This window comes from Electrona antarctica (assembly GCF_951216825.1).
Source record: "Electrona antarctica genome assembly, chromosome: 10".
Taxonomy (NCBI): Eukaryota; Metazoa; Chordata; class Actinopteri; order Myctophiformes; family Myctophidae; genus Electrona; species Electrona antarctica.
The window spans coordinates 29199505-29218247 of NC_136791.1; the positions used below are offsets into that span (position 1 = coordinate 29199505).

The window sequence follows — 18743 nt, forward strand, 5'->3', positions numbered from 1 at the left end:
CGACACGTTTTGAGCTTGTAGATCAGCTATTTTTGCTATTATTTGAATTGAAATCTGAATTATTTGAATTATTTTTTGCTATTTTTCAATTGGAACATTTTTATTTAATTCCAAATGCAGTTATTTAATTATGTTAACTGTATAAACTAAATACAAATACATTGCATATATATATTTAAATATTTAAGTAGCTAATATATTTTAGCTACTGTGGGTCATGACCGAAAGAATTAGGTCGCAAATACAAACGGCCGAAATGAGTTTTCTTCGACGGGTGGCTGGCATCTCCCTTAGAGATAGGGTGAGAAGTTCAGTCACACGAGAGAGACTCGGAGTAGAACTGCTGCTCCTTCGCCTGGAAAGGAGCCAGCTTAGGTGGTTCGGGCATCTGGTTAGGATGCCTCTCGGGCGTCTCCCTAGGGAGGTCCTCGACGCACGTCCCACTGGGAGGAGACCCCCGGGGCAGACCAAGGCACAGTTGGAGGAAACACATCGACTCACTGGCCTTGGAACGTCTCGGAATCCCCCAGGAGGAAGTCACTAATGTTGCTCTGGAGAGGGAAGTCTGGAGCACTCTGGTGGAGCTGTTGCCCCTGCGACCTGACTACGGATAAGCGGTTGAAGATGGATGGATGGATGGATTTTAGCTACTAATTTAGACTCAGTATTCTGATATTAAACATGAGGGCCGCATTAAGTGATGGTGGGGGCCTCATGTGGCCCCCGCCAGTTGCCCATGTATGCTGTATTAAGTGATGGTGGGGGCCTCATGTGGCCCCCGCCAGTTGCCCATGTATGCTGTATGCGTTGGCTGTCTCAACAGTCATTAAGTCATTAAGTGATGGTGGGGGCCTCATGTGGCCCCCGCCAGTTGCCCATGTATGCTGTATGTGATGGTGGGGGCCTCATGTGGCCCCCTCCAGTTGCCCATGTATGCTGTATGTGATGGTGGGGGCCTCATGTGGCCCCCGCCAGTTGCCCATGTATGCTGTATGCGTTGGCTGTCTCAACAGTCAGCCATCACTTTGCAAAGGAACATCAGTGGCGATAATGGCCTATATGTGGAATGTGGATTCTGTTGCACCATACTGTTTACTGTTTGTGCAAGAACATCTTTAGAATGTGGATTCTGTTGCACCATACTGTTTACTGTTTGTGCAAGAACATCTTTAGAATGTGGATTCTGTTGCACCATACTGTTTACTGTTTGTGCAAGAACATCTTTAGAATGTGGATTCTGTTGCACCATACTGTTTACTGTTTGTGCAAGAACATCTTTAGAATGTGGATTCTGTTGCACCATACTGTTTACTGTTTGTGCAAGAACATCTTTAGAATGTGGATTCTGTTGCACCATACTGTTTACTGTTTGTGCAAGAACATCTTTAGAATGTGGATTCTGTTGCACCATACTGTTTACTGTTTGTGCTAGAACATCTTTAGAATGTGGATTCTGTTGCACCATACTGTTTACTGTTTGTGCTAGAACATCTTTAGAATGTGGATTCTGTTGCACCATACTGTTTACTGTTTGTGCAAGAACATCTTTCAACATTTCAACACACGACTGCTCAGAATTGCAACAGGAGAACAGGAGTTAAAACAGCAGCTAAAATCATCGGCACAGCATTACCTAGTCTCCATAACATCTACACCACTCGCTGTAAGAAAAAGCCCACAACCAGGGAAACTCCCCCCTGTCAGGTGTAAAGGAGCGACTTGGACACCCATGCATGAAGGAAGCATGAGTTCAAGTTCGTTGCTGTCCCCCCTGGTGTCATAATTATATTCAGTGCATATTCATGTTCCACACTTAAATTAAAATACATTACAATATTGTAGATTATAAATTATATATTATAAAAATGGCCATTTAAACTCAAATGATCTCACAAAGAAACATCTGGTAGGATTACAGAACCAACAGAGAGGGTGCTGGCTGTGACAGAGTCCTCTTGAAGCTGATGGGTCAGGTACACGCCGAAGGTCACCTAAAAAGGATAATAATAATAATAAACTGGGTTAGCCGATTTCTGTTTGTATATCACCTCATCTACACTGCCAGCGATGCGAGCGAGCTAACGATGAAATCCGTGTTGTTTTTGGCAGCACATTACTATTTTAGTTTTATAGTCATGGTCTCTTGAAGTTTTCATTTAGTTTTAGTCACATTTTGTCACCTGAGATGTTTTAGTGTTAGTCTAGTTTTAGTTGACTAAATCTCATAAGCCCACAACGCGTCGCGCTGCGATGTGGGCTTGTAGATCGGCTATTTTCAGCATGCAACTAATTGTAAAATGACTTATACTGGATCTCTTGTCCACCAGTCCCTTCCTAATATTTTCGTCTAGTTTTTATTTGTTGACGAAAACAACACTGGATGAAATCTCATTAAAATACATGTTTTTCATTGTGGCTGTCCTGACGTACCGCGAGCGACATCGCGCCGTGCAGCGACGCCGTCCGCCCCTCCTATATTCGCTCGCATTCGTCTCTATTTGAGCGAGGTTTCGCCACGCCCCCAAACACTTTTATTGGTTGAGATCTACACGCTACTATTTATTGGTTATTTGATCGGTTCAGGCTACGCAATAATAATATTGGATCGCATTTTTATAGCACTTTTCACTCAAAGCGCTTAATACAATGGTCCCTTCAATCATACATTGGGAGGTGACGCAGCGAACAGTCAGCGCCAGCGTCCTCACTTCGGACATTCACACACCAATGGTGGCAACCACAGGAGGCAAGGTGGGGTGTCTTGCCCAAAGACACTTCGACATGTGGACAGGAGGAGCCGCGATTCGAACCGCCGACCCACAGATCATTGGATGACCTGCTCTACCTCCTGAGTCAGCAAGCCCAGCAATGGCTGACGCTCCATGTTACGTGTATGCTCCTAGAGAGCATGCACTGCTTCTGTGTTTCTCTCCCCCTCTACATATTCTCCTGCTGTCCTAAATCCCAGGTCCAGCTCAGTGAATAATCACTGGCCGGCTCCACCTTTCTATGTCATTGGTCCGCCAATAATCAGTCCATCTCCATTTCCCTTCCAATAAAAGCACCTGTGTACTTGCAATCAGCCCTCCAGTTTTAGAGTAGGTGCAATGCATGGCGGGACACAGTATGCGAGTGAGAGTCAGAAGCATCGGCGTGCTGATCGACTGATCCGTGGTCGGATCGCTCAGATGAAGAAGAGGAAATATGCGTGGTGGAGACACAAGAGATGAGAACGGATGAAGATATGCGTGGAACTGATAGCAAGAGGAAAATAAGTAGGAGGCGCAAAAAACTCAGGAAGCGACCAAGAGCAAGAAGGGAATCTTGTGGTTGGGATGAGAGCACAGAAGCAACTCGACAGTATCTTTAGTGAACCACAGGCAGTGGGAAAGTTTGTTGAGCGGAAATTGGGAAAAGTACAATCAGTAAGGATCAGCAGGACAGGACTGGTGATTATTCAGTGCATGGACGGCGGTCAGATGAGCAAAGCTCTAAAAATTGAATCATTTAATAAATGCCCAGTGATTACATTTCAGTTGGGAGGGTCTAAAAGGAAGATCAAGGGAGTGGTCGGTGGAGTTCCATTATCAGTAAAGCCAGATGAATTTCTTGAGATCGATAAAGTATGTGATGCAAAACGGCTGACGTGGTTCAGAGATGGTGAAAGAGAGGAAACTAAGTCTGTTTGTTTGACATTTGAAGGGTACAAGCTACCAGAGCGAGTTTACTGCAGTTACATGAGTTTCAGGGTTCGACCATTCGAAAGGGCACCACTCAGGTGCTTTTGCTGCCAACAGTATGGACATGTCGCTGCTGTCTGCAGAGGAGTTAAAAGGTGTGCGAGATGTAGTGAGGAAAACTGCAAGGGCTGCAGCGAGGGCAAAGTGCCTGCACTGTAAGGGAGATCATTACACTGGGTCAGCACAGTGCCCAGGGAAGGCACAGGAAACCAAAGTGAATAACGTTAGAACGGGGAAGAGGGAAATGTCCTATGCAGAAGCAGTGAAAAGAGTGGAGGAGAGGGAAGAAAGGAGTGAGAAAGGAGTGGCAGAGCAACAGGAGGAAAGGAGAAGTACAGGTGACGGTATCGGTATGGACAGAAAGGCTTTTTTGGCGTTCATCGCGATGGTAATAAATTGCGCTGTGGAAATCAAAGGGAAATCTGAAAGAATAAAGATGATTCTCGAGGCAGCAAGGAGATTTCTGAAAGTTGAAGACGTCAGTGGGGAGGACCTGGACAATGTGTTGAGGGATGGATTCATGCCTACTTCGGGTCCGGAGTAGGAGGATAATAACAGAGCGGTTGATTATTTATTTTAATTTTGTTTGTGTATGGTAGTCAAAGTAAAGGAATCGGGAGAGGATATAGAGGGAAAGGATTCGTACGGGTGATCCAAGAGATGGATCACTAGATGGCGGTAATGCACCATAATCTGGTTGCCAACTGCCGTAAAACAACAAAAAGAAGAAGAAGAAGAATCAGCCCTCCACCATGTCAGACAGAGAGAAGCCCTTTCCACACCTAAGCGCAAAACGGTCGACAGCCACGCACTTCTTAAGCTCTGCGCAGCTTAAATTCCGAGTTTTTAGACAGCTGGTGGATGGAAAAGAAGCTCCACCTCCGCGGACTTTTTGCGCGGAGGAGAGCGTTTCCGGGAATCTGGCCGTCACGCAAAAAGTCCACGGAGGTGGAGCTTCTTTTCCATCCACCAGCTGTCTAAAAACTCAGAATTTAAGCTGCGCGCAGCCGAGAACGTGCGCGGCTCTTTCCATAGTGTGGCAGCACCTACAGAGCTGGTTGTGTGCTGACTTACAGGCTTTGTGTCAGATTCAGGCCTGCTTTATGTGTCTCACCCTTCTGTTCATTATATTGTTTCTTTCAGGGAAACTAGGTAAGAGCTGGGGTACCCTGTACATTTTCAACACGTAGTTATTTTCTGTTAAAAACATGTATTTTTGTTTGTTTGTTTGTGTAGCAGGTTTTGGTTTTGCCTATAGAGAAGTAATTTACATTTTTAATGATAGTAGAGTTTTGGTTTTTAGGTATTTTGATTTGGCACTCACTCACCAGTTTGTTTCCTTTTGTTCAGACAATTTTTGTTTAAAACACTGTTCTTTTTATACATCAGTTTCCTCCATTCTTTCATTGGATATTTGTCATTGTCCCTTAAAGCCCTAGACCGCCATATAGGGACGTAACACTCCATATCAGGACAGTTTCTCCGCACGATTTCGCCTTCGGAACGCTCGCTCCTTGCCTGTGTAGATGAGGCCTAAAGATAATCACTTCACCATAATCACCTAACTTGGCGTAGCGGCATTTCATTGACTGACCTTCCCGTTGCGATAAGAAGAGAGAGACAGTAGAGGCTCCTTGGCCTTGGCCCCTGTTTCCTGGTCAACGCCGATCATTTGACACCTTGCACACTGACCTGCAACCTGGAAGTCACACACGACACATTCTGTCTCCATTCAACAGTGTTTTATTTTGTATATATAATTTTTATCCCACGATTTTATAACCCATTTTTCACCCCTGTGTCAATTATCTAATGTGATCCTGGGCTCTACACACCCTCCGCCAACCTAGTCCCCATAATGGGGGACATGGGGAGAGCAACGGACTTGAACTCATGCTTCCTTCATGCCTGAGTGTCCAAGTTGCTCCTTTACACCTAACAGAGGGGAGTTTCCCTGGTTGGACGTAGCGCGTGGAAGGAACACGTTATTCCAACCAGTTCCTTTCCCCTCCATCAGGCACCCCGGCTGGCCATGGGGAGGCAGTTTTCAACGCCTTTTCACATCAAGGCCCATTATTTATTCGGCATTTGAGCCACGGAACCACCATTTGATGAGATTTAGCCTCGCAGACCCAAAACGTAGAATATTTTGTTGCCGTTGGATACGATTTTGTCCACAATTCCATGCTGTATTGATTTTGATAGAACAGGCAAACATTGATCAAAATTGTGTAGACTTGTAAATCAAGTAATGCAGATGTTTAACAATAATTTAACTCCTGAGAGCGTAAAATGAACCCGAATGGTTCCGAATTTGGTTTCATTTTACACTCAAGAGTTAAAGATCTGTAAGGGTCAAATGGTTACCAACTCTCCGTCATTTAGCTGGGGACCACCTGGAACCTCCCCAAGGACCACCGGTGGTCCCTGGACCAGTGAAATAACTTCATAAATTCTATGAAATAACTTACTTAAATATTAAAAAGGTGCATGGGCATAATAATCTTAGGCTTCAGCCTTTTCCTTTTCGTTCAATTGTATCATGTGTTAGTCGACTAAATGTCATACGATTTTAGTCGACTAAATCTACAGTTGATTTAGTCTAAAATGTGTTTTGACAGGCCTTGATGTCATTGTAATGGCAGATTTTACAGCAGATCTACAATCTCACAACGCGTCGCGCTGCAAGCTTGTATATCTGCTATTTTCAGCATGCAACCTAGCATAAAACTGGATCTCTTGTCCACTAGTCCCTCCCTAACATTTTAGTCTAGTTTTTATTTGTTGACGAAATTGTCAGTATATTTAGTCTTAGTTTTAGTCATCATAGATTCGTTTTTATTTAATTTTTATTTAGTTTTAGTCAGTGAAAAAAGGTAGTCGACGAACATGTTTCGTCTTAGTTTTAGTCGACGAAAACAACACTGGTCTGTATTATGTAAAACTGCTGTGATAAACCATGACGGAGACAAATAAAACTAACTGGTTGTAAACCACTGCTTTTATAATACACAGCAAAACCCACATTATTAGTTCAAATCTGAAATTAAAATATACCAGTTCCTGCTGTACACGACGCCGTCGGCTGAATTAAGATCGTGCTGTGTTGTGTACTGTGTTGTGTACGTGTCACTCACCAGGAATGGAGTCGTGCCGATAATCAAGTGGGACCAATTATCTTCTTCAAATGGCTCCACTCCAGTAATCACTAAATTAGCCCGGAAACGACTCATAAGGTTCTGCACGTCAAAAGGCTGATGGTCTGCGGAAAGCTCTGTTTGTCTGTTGTAATGGCACAGAAAAAGAACGGCTCATGTTGCCATGCTCTGATCTGATCTGGCTGTGTCACAATATGATTCACCATTATAGTCTTAAGCCCTATAACCACACCAGAGGGTCGACATGCAACTCCTTGCCATTATTCCCAACTAGACCTGTACGTGCCCGTCGCAGTCGGCCACCGGCCTACTTGATATGATATACGTTGTCATAGCACCCATTTTAAGTGTCAGCCAGTGTCCCACATGGAGATCTGTGTATGTGCCTGTGTGTGAAGACTGCAAACTGAAAAGTGTACTTGGCAATCAATTCGGCCCACTGGCAGAGCCTGATTGATTGAGCCTCAATTGGCTGAGGCAGAGGCTGGAAATTGCACAGGTGAAAGGAGTTGGCCTCATTAGGCCCACTGGCAGAGCCTGGCCCAGGTGAAAGGAGTTGGCCTCATTAGGCCCACTGGCAGAGCCTGGCCCAGGTGAAAGGAGTTGGCCTCATTAGGCCCACTGGCAGAGCCTTTTGTGGTGGTTCTGGAGAACCGTGGGTCCGACCGACTCGATACCTGGCACTGGACTCCCTGTGGCGGTGTGGAACGTGTGTGTCGAATGTGAAGTCAGTGGGTCAAACGGTTCTCGAGTTACGGGCATTACAACGGTACACACACGTACGCAGAGACGTGGTGCATTATATGCACCCCAATCCGCTGTTATATAGTAGATGGCAGTTGCAAGGAGTTGCATTGGTGTGGTTTGTTTTGTTGCAAGGAGTTGTGAGTAGTTGCAAGGAGTTGCAGCTGGTGTGGTTTGGGCCTTCAGTGTGTAAGAGCATGCTCATAATCCTCACAAGAGGAACACATACTATAATACAACAAAGCAGATATATGGAAGAGTTGTGACAATGGCCCAAAAATGTGCAATTCAATCTACAAATTTAAGAAAATGTTTAAAGATAACAGTTGATAAATATAAAACACTAATATAAACCGTTCATAATTCAGTATCTCCACCATGTGATTTGATCAAATGTCCTCCTTTGCTCTGTTTTGCCTGTTGACGATGTATCAACATTTTGCAATTGTTTGTTTTGTTAATATTTGTCTTAGTATAAAACAAGGGAAAAAAAGAGTCAGGCACTATAAGCTAAGGCTTCAGCCTACACCATTACGGTCCAAATATTCCCTGTACAGTTTGTTGTCATTAACCCTGTACATGTCATGATTTAAGACCTGAAATAAACTATTCGTTCATTCAACAATGTACCTGCTGTTCATATGCTTCTGAATGAGCTCCACACTGGCGCGGTTGATCATCAGGTATTGAGCCTCATTCACCAAAGAGAGGGCAGCGACGCCTGAAAAAAGATACAGTAATAATCATTACCTGGACGCAGGCCCTGCCTGGCACATTCAATCAGGGACGTGCACACATAGACATCAAAGGGTGGCTTCAGTAGCCTGGCTAATAAGCCAGACTCAAATCACACACCGGCAGGCAATTCTTTTTTGCGGTCTGGCTTATTAGCCAGGCTATGTCTTCAGCCCCTGCCCTTTAACCCGTCTGTAAAACAACTGCCCTCTCCAGACCACGAATGCAGCGTTTACTACATGGTGATAGTATTATCTCTGGTGATAGTACTAGCTCTCAACGCGTCGTGCTGCGACGCGTTGTGAGCTTGTAGATCTGCTATTTTCACTATTTTTCTCAAAGTGCCCTCTTACGGGATTTCAGCCCCTCGCCCCTTCTAACACAGTAACTCTCTGCACGTCCCTGCATTCAGTAGTGGGCGGGAAAGAAACTACATCCTATATATCTACAGCCATTTTATGTTTACGTCGCAGGTTGCGATCGCCGGATCCCCACTAGTACGACCCAGCAAGCATGCACAAACTAGCAAGCAGGAAAACATGACCTAGCTAATAGAGATAAATTATGTGGTGATGAGTTCAACCAAATCTGAATTGTTCGACGAACCAGTGAACCCATGGAACGATCATGTGGTTGGGTGAAACAAAGTTGAATCCCAGGTTGTGTGTACACGTGTGTGTGTGCGTGCGTGCGTGCGTGTTAACAGAACACATGAAAATGCAATGCCTCTCCATTCCACATATAAAAATGACATAAATCCAACTAGGAGGTACAGGTTCAATACCAAATACTAGTTTCTTCTACAGTATGTTCAAACATTTGTCCACCAGAGGGTGCTGAAGACACCAAAACAGTACCCGACAGACACCCCAATGAAAGACTTTGAGACAGGCAGCCCATGGCACACAAAACTATTCCAATGACTCTGGCAGGTGATTGTATATAATATTAGGACATTGTTCATGACTGTGATGCAAAAAGGCCTGTGATGCAGAAGGGGGAGAATAAGCCAGAATAAAATTGTCAAAGGCAACCTGATGGAAGAGAAATAGAAAAAGCTGATTTTACACTTGGTTGCATGCTGAAAATAGCAGATCTACAAGCTCACAACGTGTTGCAGTGCGACACGTTGTGAGCTTGTAGATCTGCTATTTTCAGCAAGTGTAAACTCAGCCATTACGACGGCATCAAGGCCCGCCAAAATACATTTTAGTCGACAAAAACCAACTGTAGATGTAGTCGACTAAAATCGTATGATATTTAGTCGACTAAAACTAGACTAACGCTATGACATTCCAGGTGACTAAAACTAAATGAAAACTGTTCGAAAGACTAGGACTAAAACTAAAATCAAAAGTTGCCGTCAGAAACAACACTGGACAGCACACATCATTTTAGCTTCAGCACCACCACCAATGGACAGCAACATATCATGTTCTCCTTTTCTTTTCTTTTCTTCTTTTCTTTTTTTTACAAGCCAAGGGCATAAAATACCCAGGAGAGCAAAAGGAAAGCAGCATACAGAGCTGCCAACCGACTATCTCGGTCTCCACAGAAGCCATTACCACAGACACACTAAAGACAAAGTATAGATGCTACAACATTTACAAGGCCTATTAAATAAAAGATAGATAGGTACCGGCAAGGTGGTAAATAGAGGTAAAGACACAGCTGTGCATCATTTGGTGAGATAAGTAAACACAAGATGCAGATCGTTGTATGGAGTTGAAGATTTACGGTATACACTTTTGATTGTTGCATTGTTAAAAAAAAAAAGAGAACATCCAAACGGGAAGCACGCACATCTCAAAAATGTTGACGGGGTGCAAAAATATATACAGAAACAGTGTTTTTGGCAGCAAATTTAGATTTTAGTTTTAGTCATAGTCTCTTGAATAGTTTTCATTTAGTTTTAGTCACATTGGATCACCTGGATTGTTTTAGTGTTAGTCTAGTTTTAGTCGACTAAATGTCATAAGATTTTAGTCGACTAATTCTACAGTTGATTTAGTCGACTAAAATGTATTTTGGCGGGCCTTGATGCCGTCGTAATGGCTGTTTTTACACTTTCTGAAAATAGCCGATCTACAAGCTCACAAGTTGTGAGCTTGTAGATCTGCTATTTTCAGCATGCAACCAAGTGTGTAAAATGACTCATACTGGATCTCTTGTCCACTTGTCCCTTCCTAACATTTTAGTCTAGTTTTTATTTGTTGACAAAATTGTCAGTATATTTAGTCTTAGCTTTAGTCACCGTAGCTTAGTTTTCATTTAGTTTCCATTTAGTTTTCCTCAGTGAAAAAAGGTAGCCAACGAACATTTTTCGTCTTAGTTTTAGTCGACAAAAACAACACTGTACAGAAAGAAGGTAGGAAGTCCGCACACCGTTCTTTAAGCTCCCAGTATATTTTATTATATTAGGAAATGGTCAGGAATCAACGTTTCCACCCCTCCGGGTCTTCATCAGGAATGACGGCACTAAGGCCATTTGTAGAACCAATAAATATGGAAATATTTAATTGGTTAATATAATCTATTTCCATATTTATTGGTTCTACAAATGGCCTCAGTGCCTTAATATTTTTTCTACTTGACTATGCTCTACAAACTTTGTATGTTAGCTTATATGTCAGTAGATGTGGGGGGGGGGGGGGGGGGGGGGGGGGGGGTGTCATTTGACTACTCTGATTACCTTCATTGCAAAGACAGCTTGTCGACCTGTATATAAAACACGCCTACTTTGGCCTCACTCACACTGTTGCAACATGCATACAACATTTGTCTTGTGTCTTGGCCGCCCCAATGCATTTCCAATGGAAGTCACATGGTTTGACAAAACATTTGTTTGATGCGGGGGAGGGGGGCACAACACAGCCATCAAACAAAAATGTTTTGTCAAACCATGTGACTTCCATTGGAAATGCATTGGGGCGGCCATTAAACATGGACAAGACAAATGTTGTATGCATGTTGCAATAGTGTGAGTGAGGCATTTGTTGTATACTCATTGTTGGAAAAATAAACAATACAATAATAACAATAAAAACAGTGAAACATAATTTTTTTACAAACAAAACCCCTCACGGCTCACGTTCACAGGGCCCCTAGTGAGTGGTGGGGCCTGGGGTGCTTGCAGTGTTTTTGGCAGCAAATTTAGATTTTTGTTTTAGTCCTAGTCTCTTGAATTAGTTTTCATTTAGTTTCAGTCACGTTTTTTTAGTCACCTGGAATGTCTTACTGTTAGTTTAGTTTTAGTCGACTAAATATCACAAGATTTTAGTTGACTGAATCTACAGTTGATTTAGTCGACTAAAATCTATTTGTGGGCCTTGATGCCGTCTTAATGAATGTTTTTACACATGCTGAAAATAGCCGATCTACAAGCTTACAACGCGTCGCGCTGCGACGTGTTGTGAGCTTGTAGATCAGCTATTTTCAGCATGCAAACAACTAGTGTAAAATTACTTGATCTCTTGTTCACTAGTCCCTTCCTAACATTTTAGTCTAGTTTTATTTGTTGACGAAATTGTCAGTATATTTAGTTTTAGTCATGATCGATTAGTTTTCATTTAGTTTTCGTCAGTGAAAAAAGGTAGTCGACAAAACATTTTCGTCTTAGTTTTAGTCGACAAAATCAACACTGGGTGCTTGCCCTCTTCCCCCCGCAGTATAGCTCTGCTACTGGTGAATTTATTACATGGGTATTATTAGTTAAGATAGAGAGGAGGAGTTTTAATCACGGAGGCTCTACTGTAATGCATTGGGTGGAAACATCACCAAACATCAGTGAACGTGTTCCCAATTGGATTCACATTTCGATTACAGCTCTCTCAACAAAACACTAATTGGGAAAGCCTGAACTGTATATTTGTATTGCTAGATATTCAGCTAGGGCTCTGGTACAGATTAATTTAAAATGAGTGTAAGACCAGATCATAGGTGTTAATTTAAGTGTAGTGTAGAAATTGCCCTATGCAGGTTTGGGATTTTGCTGTGCAAAAAGAATAAGGTCGCGAATACAAGCGGCCGAAATGAGTTTCCTCTGAAGGGTGGCTGGCATCTCCCTTAGAGATAGGGTGAAGTTAATTCACACGAGAGAGACTCGGAGTAGAGTCGCTGCGTCTTCGCCTGGAAAGGAGCCAGCTTAGGTGGTTCGGGGCATCTGGTTAGGATGCCTCTCGGCGTCTCCCTGCCTCAAGGCACGTCCCACTGGGAGGAGACCCCGGGGCAGACCAAGGCGCAGTTGGAGGAAACACATCGACTCACTGGCCTTGGAACGCCTCGGGATCCCCCAGGAGGAAGTTACTAATGTTGCTCTGGAGAGGGAAGTCTGGAGCTCTCTGGTGGAGCTGTTGCCCCCGCGACCTGACTACGGATAAGCGGTTGAAGATGGATGGATGGATGGAAATTGCCAACATTTAACAGTCAATAAGGGGTGCAAAGCTACTGTTGTACACAAACAATACATCAAATGCTCCTATTTCCCAGGTAGACAGTTACCATACATCAAAGATGTGCTTGGTAAAGAAACAGGAAGGGGACAGAAGGGGTCAAATCGGTTTTACATACCTCTACCAGCGCTCTTTTTCATATCTCGGGTATAATCAGAACATTGTCTTATGAGGCGGCAGGCCTGTCCAAAAAACTCTGAAAGCCATGACGCGGCTTCATCCCCGCAGTCGACAGTCTGCACCCTGGGGAAAAGGAGGATTGTACGTTTACGGAGGCCCCCAGGGAAATCTATTGCTTTTGAAACCTCTTTCTTGGTTTGCAATTCTCTGCTACATCTAATCTTAGAAACAAGGATTTTTTTGTTTGTTTTGTTTTTTTCCACTTGTGATTTGCCATACAGAGGTTTCTGTCAGGAGAGATTAACATTGTTTCTTAACCCATTCTGGGCAGGAACCCCTTTTGGTGTTCTAACCCTTCTGGACAGTGGCCATGACATCACTCACTCACTCACACGAGGAGGGAATCTTCCGCGGATTCCGTCGTTCTTCTGGGTTCTTGGAAACACCCCCAGCCACTGCGTTTAGTTTTACTGAGGTTAGGTTTAGGTACAGTTTACTGAGGTTAGGGTTAGGTTTAGGTATAGTTCTACTGAGGTTAATGTTAGGGTTAGGTTTAAGTGTAGGCTGTCAATCACAGCGACTGGCCAGTCACAGGCACAGCGCACCCTCTACGCCACTCTGTACTCAACCCGCGGAAGGAACCATGCTCGCCTCACTCACACACACACACTCAGAACTTAGTCATTTAATCATTGTCTGTGCCTAATCTTCTCTTCTCTCCTCCACTCAGACTGACACACCTGCAGCAGATTCCCCCAATTGTCATCTGCTACAGCCCTCTGCTATAAAAGCCAGCCAGCTCAGTGTCAAGGCAGACACAGACCCAACACCATGCCTTGTTAAACACTTTTTCAGTTAAATGGTGCATTTATATAGCGCCTTTATCCAAGGCACTTTACATTCACACACACATTCATACACCGATGGCGACGGAAACCATGTAGGGCACCAACCAGCACATCAGGAGCAATTAGGGGTTCAGTGTCTTACTCAAGGACACTAACTCTGGGGGAGCCCTCATTCTCCTGTTTTGGCTGTTTTTGTTTTGGCTGTTTTTGGTAATTCAATTACTTCCTGTGGGGGAAAAGTTTTGGTTAATAAAAACCGTTAAACTTGTTCATTCTGTGATGTCCTTCCTTATGTTGAGTTCTCCAATTTGAGCCACTTGGTACTTTTGCATATTTGTTTGGAGACCGTAGCGGTACAGTATTCAAAAATGTAAAACAAATGTATGCTCCTATATAAATATTTGAAGTTTTTCAGAAAACTTAGGTCAGGATTTAGAAGCGTTTTTAGAATCGGCCTCAGTCCAAAATGGGTGCTGTGTTTGCATTCCATTCCGGTTTCCATTCCAATGGTTAATGATAACAATTATAAATCATTTCTGTCATTTATCTTTTTGTAAAATAAAATAAGTTTGATGGTTTCAGATAGTGTGAAAAGTGTGTTCCTTCAAATTCAAACTCACCTGTCCCCACAAACCCTACTTTGACACACCCTTTGGCTTGTGTGCAGTTGAGAGTCGTTTTCCAGGGGAACCGAAATGGTATCCATCCCTACAGATAAGAGGGAAGAAAATCCCTCTATTAAAGCTCATTTGAGGCAGGAAATGCTTGTGCAGAAGTGCACTGAATATTAATTGACTTGAGATCAAATATTCATACATCTTTGTTACCTGAGGCCTGTAGAAGCAGTTTCTTTGAGGGCAGGTGGACCTGTGGGTGAATAAGGCACAGGCGTGGCTCCCTTTTCTGACTCAGGAAAACACCATTCCCATTCACCACCATCCAACCTCTGTCATACAGCAGGCCCAAAGGACCCAGCGGCCACTCGCTGACCTGTAAGAATATAAGCGTGTGTTTGAGGGAGAGAGAAGAGCAAAGGAAAAGAAAGGGGGAGCTAAATGGAGAGATTCAGGTTGTTTTGATTGACACGGTAACAGTTAGTCTTAAAACTGTAATCTGATGGAGATTTAGGATTGAGAAAGGGAGAGTGTGTGACGATCATACCTCAAATGCTCCACATGATTTGATGGGGTATATGTAGATGTTTGTCAGAGTGTATGTCCCTGCTTGTTTGTTTGCATTTGTTGTGAGAGCTCTGTCTGTATGTAAATTCAACAATGGTTCTGTGGGATTATAGTTTTCTTCTACGTGCTCTGTTTTGCCACTAGTGCCTTGGATTGAGGGACCATGACTTGAGGATGTTGCAGCTGTTCTTAGTCTCTCCAGTCTGACTTGGTTGACTTGCACAGGTTTCTCTACAAAGCAGTCGACAACAAAGTTGAGGAAGTTTTGACAGTCTTCAAAGGTTGACATGTAGCCAAAGGACACACGGACAGATCCCGTCGGTTGGCCATCCACAATGTCAATGCTGTCCCCACACACATGGCCAGCCTCAAACAGAAAAATATGTTATACTCTTGGCAACATTTTGTGATTAGAATACTGTATGTTTTTCTTCTGATTTGCTGCTCACCTGCAGATTTCTCTTCACTTTGGCATTTGTGGTGCAGAGAAAGATTTGGCAGGCCCCGGTGTTGCAGAAACAACCTGTTCGTATGTGAATGTTGTAAAGACTAGCCAGCTTGTCTACCTGAGGAAGGAACAGAATAATTGAGCTGTGGCAAAACGCAGCAGCAGCAGTGAATTGAGTAATTACATTGTTTTGAGACAGAAATGAAGCCCCTTCGGGCCTTCGGGTGTATACAGACCTGAGAGTATCCAATCACTTGTCCATGACAATCCATCAGATTGAAGTTAAGGATCGCACCCTGTGTGCTCGGACTCTCAAACTCGCCTTCGGTGTATATCTGAGCCACTGGCTCCCTGTTGCTATGGCAAAGACTCGACAGCAGCATGTAAGTGTAGCGCGCTAAGCCAAACGTGTGCAACTGGATGTCGGCCATGCCCCCTGAAGCAGAAGAGAAAGGAAGGGTCGTTGTTTGTGTATCCTTGATTCAGATTATTATGACACGTGCGGTAATGTTAACGGCTTTCCTTTGTTCCATTTCAAACCATTACGTGTCACAATACCTGTGAGTCTGTTCAGTGCTTCAAACCCATGATTTAGAGCAATGATGTCCAAGAAAGATATGGTGCCATCCTCAAACCTTTATCAAGGGGAAAAGATGCATAGTGTGATATTACAAAAGCATACAAGAGCAATGAATAAATTATGATCTTATCACATGGCATCTTTTGAACGATTTAATTTCACATGATGTCAGATGTTTCGATTGTGTGCTTGCATAATATTTCACCTGTCAGAGACGCTTGCCGTCGGCACATAATAATCTTCCCCGGCGAGGTAAGCCGCCGCTGTGCCCCCACCGAAATAAGTCTTCTTCAGCAAGGCTGCGGCGTCGTTGCGCACGAGGAGGGCCCCGAGCCCCGTGGGGAAACCAAACATCTTGTAGAAGGAGACGGGAACGAAATCAGCACGGCACTTCTGGAGGTCCAGAGGGGAGCAGGCGACGTGAGCGGCGGCGTCCAGCAGCACGAACCAACGGCCCTGGTGGTCGCATGCTGGGTAGAGGCGTCTCGCCTGCATGCCTCCAACGTGGCTCAGGGGATACTTTCTGCCAGAGAAATTGCTCTGGGCTGGGTAACAGAACAGGTGTGGTGTCTGGCAACCACTGTCCTCCGCACCCAGAGGCTCTGGGTCCTTCGCCCTGCTCTCCACGTCCCCCGCTGGAACCGGGAGGGTCACCACTCCCTGGCCAGACGTCAGCCCTCGGATGCCAATAACGGAGGTATGGTTGTCGGTGATGTAGCTGAAGAGACTCCCGGCCTCGGTCGCAGTCTGGGGCCTCCAGGGAAAGCTCTCAGCCACTAATTTGAGAGCCGCTGTACAGCCTGAGATGAAAATGACCGAGTATTCCTCAGGGGTGGTATTGAAATGCTGCAACACCCTGGAAGAAGTTGAAGCTTTTTAGTTTATTTTTCTTTCTGCTCAATATTAACTTAATTATATAGCTCTACGTGACAATGAAAGACAATACAACAACAGCTGCTTGCCTCTAGTAGTCTTTTACCTGCATCTCACATGTTCCACAGTGTCATGTGTCAGCTTGCTGCTGGGGTTATGGCTATGGGGGTTGCCTGTTGGTTCAAATACAAAGTCAAGTTTTGGAGACAACAGAATGTTTTGTATAGCTTGATATACAGCTAGAATGACATTTCTATAATAATATGTTTGTAAAACAGTAAAATATGTATTTATAAAAAAAAAAATATATATATATATATATATATATATATTATAAAAAATCACACCCGTGTGAACTGAGTGGTGTAAGGTATTATATAGCCTGATCAGCTGTGTTCTGACGTAATGTCTGACGTAATGAAATCAGCATCAACCATGCTCATTTTCTTTACACAGACAGACAGACAGACAGACTAACAAAGCCAGTTGGAGTGGTTTACACCACTCAAAAAATAACCTTTAAAATAATACGATAGTAATACGGAAATGTATAGCTGCCATGGCAGGGAAACAAATGACACATTTTAGCCTATACTCATCCGTTTTTCTTGTTCTGCCATACAGTAGCTCTGTGCCATAGCTCTAATGCCAACGGCAGCAAGAGAAGTAAGGCTATGGACCAGAGCTAGTAATTTGAGGTACAGTATATCCATTGGGTCTCGATTAAGCCATGCCTACTTTTCTCACCATACACATTGCTTGAAATGTCCATGCAGAAATCTCTCACTAATGACTCTGGATAGAGAGGGGCAGCTGCATGGTCCAGATAGGTTATTCCTGTTCAAAATAAACAGCACGGCCATGTCAATGATCATCATCACACAGCGACAACAGTTCTATTCGCCTCACTTATGTTCCCACATTGTGTTTTACTACCTTTTATCCTTGTGAATTCCTGTTCAATCACGTCTTGTAATTTTTTCGAGTAGCCATAATGACTCCAAACTTTCTGGAAACTTTCGAAAGTACACAGTTGTTGAAAATCCATGTCCTTGTTGTTGCATTGATCGCAATAAAGCAGAGCCGAAGTATTTGGACGTTAATCGCTTTTAAAGAGACTGTCTACTCATTTCCATGGACTGACATGGTTAAGTTCATTACCAAATCGACCCTTGTTTCGCTGTCTGTCGCTCTTGGGTCTTCACGAGTTCGTGTCGAAATGATTAACTCTGCTGCAGTGTCTGCATTCCTAACAGGAAGCATGAGCTTGTCAGCCCATATGCGAATTGCGACAGTTTATGAAACTGCAAATGAAACTATAAAAACTACAACAGCTGATTTAAATGTTATTAAAGGTTGTAATGGACTTAGAGCAGAGTTCGGCGACAAGTCAAGTCACCCCGGGGCTTGCTGCTAAACTGTTCTGCTTGCCTCTCTCTCTCTCTCTGCGTGGGGTTATATGCGTTTACCTAGCCAGTTCACACAGAGGGTTCACATGACATGACGCTCGTTATTATGACAGTCATGTTTCAGGGCTAGCGTTTACCCTTTTGGAACATGCATGCATGCAGCATACAGCAGGTAGGAAGATCAAGGTCCTCTTCGACGGCTGTCAATATGTCAAAAATGCACGTGCGTGTGCGTGTGCGTGAATGTACTGTAGCCTACACCAGTGGTTCCCAAAGTGCAGGGTCCGGGGTCCTTGAGGGAGTTCCAGGGGGTTAGGAACCAAATGGACCCTTGGGTCCATTTGGAGTTATTGTAAAGGGGTTATTGTATGTGGGCTTAGTGATCATTTTATGATATTCTGTACCCGCAAAATACAAAAACTTAAGACCGGCTGCCACAAAACAGTCATATCAAGG

At 43.8% G+C, this 18743-nt stretch overlaps 1 protein-coding gene across 4 annotated transcripts; it reads right to left on the minus strand.

Moving 5' to 3' along the window:
* Positions 1-1238: 1238 nt before the first annotated feature.
* On the minus strand, positions 1239-18476 carry mocos (molybdenum cofactor sulfurase). Of its 4 annotated transcripts, none has more exons than XM_079511990.1 (15): positions 18425-18476; positions 17617-17715; positions 16985-17051; positions 16211-16861; positions 15984-16060; positions 15662-15861; positions 15427-15543; positions 14958-15344; positions 14624-14786; positions 14417-14504; positions 12947-13071; positions 8273-8363; positions 6878-7022; positions 5335-5439; positions 1239-1991 (listed from the first exon to the last, which is right to left on the minus strand). In XM_079511990.1, exons 1-15 carry the CDS (start codon positions 18450-18452, stop codon positions 1890-1892), a joined length of 2445 nt encoding a protein of 814 aa, XP_079368116.1. In that variant the 5' UTR covers positions 18453-18476; the 3' UTR covers positions 1239-1889. The 4 variants fall into 4 exon arrangements, with proteins under 4 accessions (XP_079368116.1, XP_079368114.1, XP_079368117.1 ...); XM_079511988.1 differs by lacking the exon at positions 18425-18476 and adding an exon at positions 17815-18347; XM_079511991.1 differs by lacking the exon at positions 18425-18476 and adding an exon at positions 18040-18347 and having other exon boundaries at positions 1240-1991.
* Positions 18477-18743: the final 267 nt, after the last annotated feature.